Source organism: Gigantopelta aegis, chromosome 13 (genome assembly GCF_016097555.1).
Source record: "Gigantopelta aegis isolate Gae_Host chromosome 13, Gae_host_genome, whole genome shotgun sequence".
NCBI classification, from domain to species: Eukaryota; Metazoa; Mollusca; class Gastropoda; order Neomphalida; family Peltospiridae; genus Gigantopelta; species Gigantopelta aegis.
The window spans coordinates 1,742,642-1,746,071 of record NC_054711.1 but is presented as its reverse complement, the minus strand read 5'-3'; the positions used below and the strand labels follow the sequence as shown (position 1 = coordinate 1,746,071).

The window sequence follows — 3,430 nt, the reverse complement described above, 5'->3', positions numbered from 1 at the left end:
GTACGCCTATGCCTGCCAGTCATATACTGGTTAATGTCTATCGAACAATCGTACGTCAATGCCTGTCAGTCATATACTGGTTAATGTCTATCGAACAACCGTACGTCAGTGCCTCCCAGTCATATACTGGTTAATGTCTATCGAACAATCGTACGTCAATCCCTACCAATCATATACTGGCTAATGTCTATCGAACAATCGTACGCCTATGCCTCCCAGTCATATACCGGTTAATGTCTATCGAACAGTCGTACGTCAATGCCTGTCAGTCATATACTGGTTAATGTCTATCGAACAACCGTACGTCAGTGCCTCCCAGTCATATACTGGTTAATGTCTATCGAACAATCGTACGTCAGTGCCTACTAATCATATACTGGTTAATGTCTATCGAACAATCGTACGCCTATGCTTCCCAGTCATATACTGGTTAATGTCTATCGAACAATCGTACGCCTATGCCTCCCATTCATATACTGGTTAATGTCTACCGAACAAACCGTACGTCAATGCCTGCCAGTCATATACTAGTTAATGTCTACCGAACAATCGTAAGTCTATGCCTCCCAGTCATACACTGGTTAATGTAAGTATACTGAAATGCATTGAAAACGCACCAATAAATGTTCAGTTGTTATTGTTATCGCACGTGATAGTGTTCTATGAAATGCACAATAATCGTAACGCGCGTACAGAATGTTTTTGGATATGTATCAAAATTCAGCCAGTTATACAGACTCAGTTAAATGAAATATGTTTTCTTATCATATCCGTTTAGGTTACACACCACCATTAATTACTCCATGCAGTCCCATACAATTTCTATGTCAGAATATATTGTTAAAAATACAACACTGACGAGAGGGTCATGTGAATATTAATTTTAGAAAGTGTTCTTGGCTGACATGTAGCGTGTAAACAATCAACATAGGTCGACCACGAAAGTTTTCAATTAATGGCCCCTATGCCCGACCACCACCTCGTGTTGCTGTCACATACAATTGGCGCCATACCACTTGCACAGTCTTTACCAGTTAGTAGCACATATAACCAGTTACTTCAAAGCAATGTGTTATTTAAATACTACAGACGTCAACCTACGTGTAACCGTCAAAGAAAGATTTGAAAAAGCATATCAGAATTCTGTAGTATTTTTTTATGAGGAACTATTACCTAAACCGGACAATATTAAGTTGCTACAGCAAGTAACGACACGACAAATGGCGATGTGGCGCTTTTAACACGACAAATCGGACAGGTGCGTTTTCAATGGAGTTCATTAGATCAGTTAAACTACAACACTAAAACACAACTAAAGAATTTGAAGAACAAAAAAGAAAAAACGTTCACCAAAATTCATGAGATCAAAGTATTTTTTAATGTCTACAATTGTTTGTAAATTTTAATAACAGATATGTTTAATACAGTAGAATGAAGGTGTAAGTATCAACTAAATGTTAACATTAGAAACAAACTAAAGGTAAATTGTGTGACGATGTAACTTAGTAACAGTGGTTTCGAGACAGAATAATGAATGAATGAATGAATGAATGAGTGAACAAAGACAAACTAAGAAGTTGACAAGAAATCATTAGAACTAAGAAAAGGGAATGTTGTGGATTTTATTTGCTAATGTTGGGGACATGTTTTAACAAACCAACATAGTTTGAACCGTCCTTAAATATATTAAGCAGGAACAATTTTATTTGTCTTCTACGATTTCGTCTTTTCAACTATTTGTTTTTACCAATAAAAAGCGGTGGTCTAAAATACCAGGCGAAATTAAGATATGTACATTATGCTCTTCGGACGAAATCGGAGATGAGTTTCACTATTTACTTTAATGTGATAAATTTCAAGATGAAAGATCAACGTATTTAAAGTAATTTTATACTGTTCGGCCTAATGTTGTTACATTCAAACAGTTGTTTAACTGGAAAAATGCTGGCACTCTTAAACAAATTGTGCCTATTTTTCAATATTATAAACCAAATGCGTTCCTTGTGAAAACCTTTTGCATTTACTGTGTATTTCATCATGCATTTTATTAGGTATTGATTCTTGTATTAGGTAGTGGTATATATTAAATGTCTTGTCATCTCGACTGCTCACGTCATTGTATCATATTCAAATTTAATTTGTTAATTAACCGATAACGTTGGTTGCACAGAAAACGAAAAACAAAGAAAGAGAAAAAGAACCAACTTAGCACTAAACAATCGAAATAAAACACAATGGCAGCGACACAACTATTGCAAACGTTTCCCGCCATCAACGTCCACGCTGATTGGTAGAGACGCTGGTGACGTCATAACAGAGTCATGAGCAGGATTCCCATTGGTCGAATCCTGGGCATTCTCCGAGTCACTGCCCTCTTCCCCTTCCTTCCCCTCACTGTGTGTTTTCACGTGTTTAGCCAGATGGTCGCTGCGCATGAATCGTTTGTTACACACAGGACAGGCGAACCGCTTTTCACCCGTGTGCGTCCGCAAATGACGCTGTAGTTCGTCCGATCGCGTGAATCGTTTACCACAGAACAGCCAGTTACAGACGAATGGTCGCTCTCCTGTGTGCCACCTGAGGTGGGCTTTCAGATGCGACGTTTTGTTGTAGACTTTGCCACATCCTGGAATGTGACAGCTGTGAATGTTACGCTTCCGTAAATGTTCGCCGGCCGGTCCCAGTCTATCTGCTTCCTGGCAGTTTGGGCAGTCGCAGTTGGACCTTCCGGTGTAGCGCCGCTGACCTCTCGAGTTAGAGAGGTTTGACAGTCCAGAGCGGGCGTAGAAAGAACTGACCCCGGTCGGGCCCAATTCCGTCTGAGTGGACAACATCGACTTGTAGGTGCTGTACGTGTCTTGTAGGATCTGCTGACTCGACGAAAATAGTGCGTTCGCCGGATTCGACGTCAGCGCATGCGTTAACGTGTATTCCGCCGCCGGGTATGTAGTCCCGATCTGCGTTCTCAGTGCGGCACCAGCCGTCGCTCCAGCCACATCCGGTATCCAGTTGCCCGAGTTCGGATGGACGTCCCACCAAGCCGATGCTCCGTTTACACTTCCGGTGACGTCAGCGGCCTTCAGAGAATGCGCAGTAGCCGCGTGCGCACCGGCGATGTTGAAGGGCCACGATTCGTAAGGGTGACTGGCCAGAGAATGCATCCTGGAGTACATCGTCCCCAGACTGGCCTCCCTCAACACGTCGTCGCCGTGTACCTTATGCGCCAACGACGTCTGCGCAGCTTCCGTCTGCACGTACGGAACAGTTCCGGTAGATGTGTAGAACTGGTTGTCGCCGTACCCAGTTGTTGTCGGCGACGATGACGTTGTGTGGACGCGGTGGTGGTTGGCGTAGTGACCTGCCGACGTTGTCGATACTGAAGATAAGCCGCCCGGTTTCTGGGACGACGTCATCACGGCGACGGAGCCCG

At 42.9% G+C, this 3,430-nt stretch overlaps 1 protein-coding gene across 1 annotated transcript in view; it reads right to left on the bottom strand.

The window, feature by feature from the left end:
- Window positions 1–1,365: 1,365 nt before the first annotated feature.
- LOC121387676 (transcription factor Sp9-like) overlaps window positions 1,366–3,430 on the bottom strand; it is a 13,775-nt gene continuing 11,710 nt past the window's right edge. Inside the window, exon 2 of the mRNA XM_041518866.1 lies at window positions 1,366–3,430. This exon is cut by the window's right edge and continues 148 nt beyond it. Within this exon, the coding sequence (XP_041374800.1) occupies window positions 2,250–3,430 (1,181 nt within the window). The 3' untranslated portion in view covers window positions 1,366–2,249.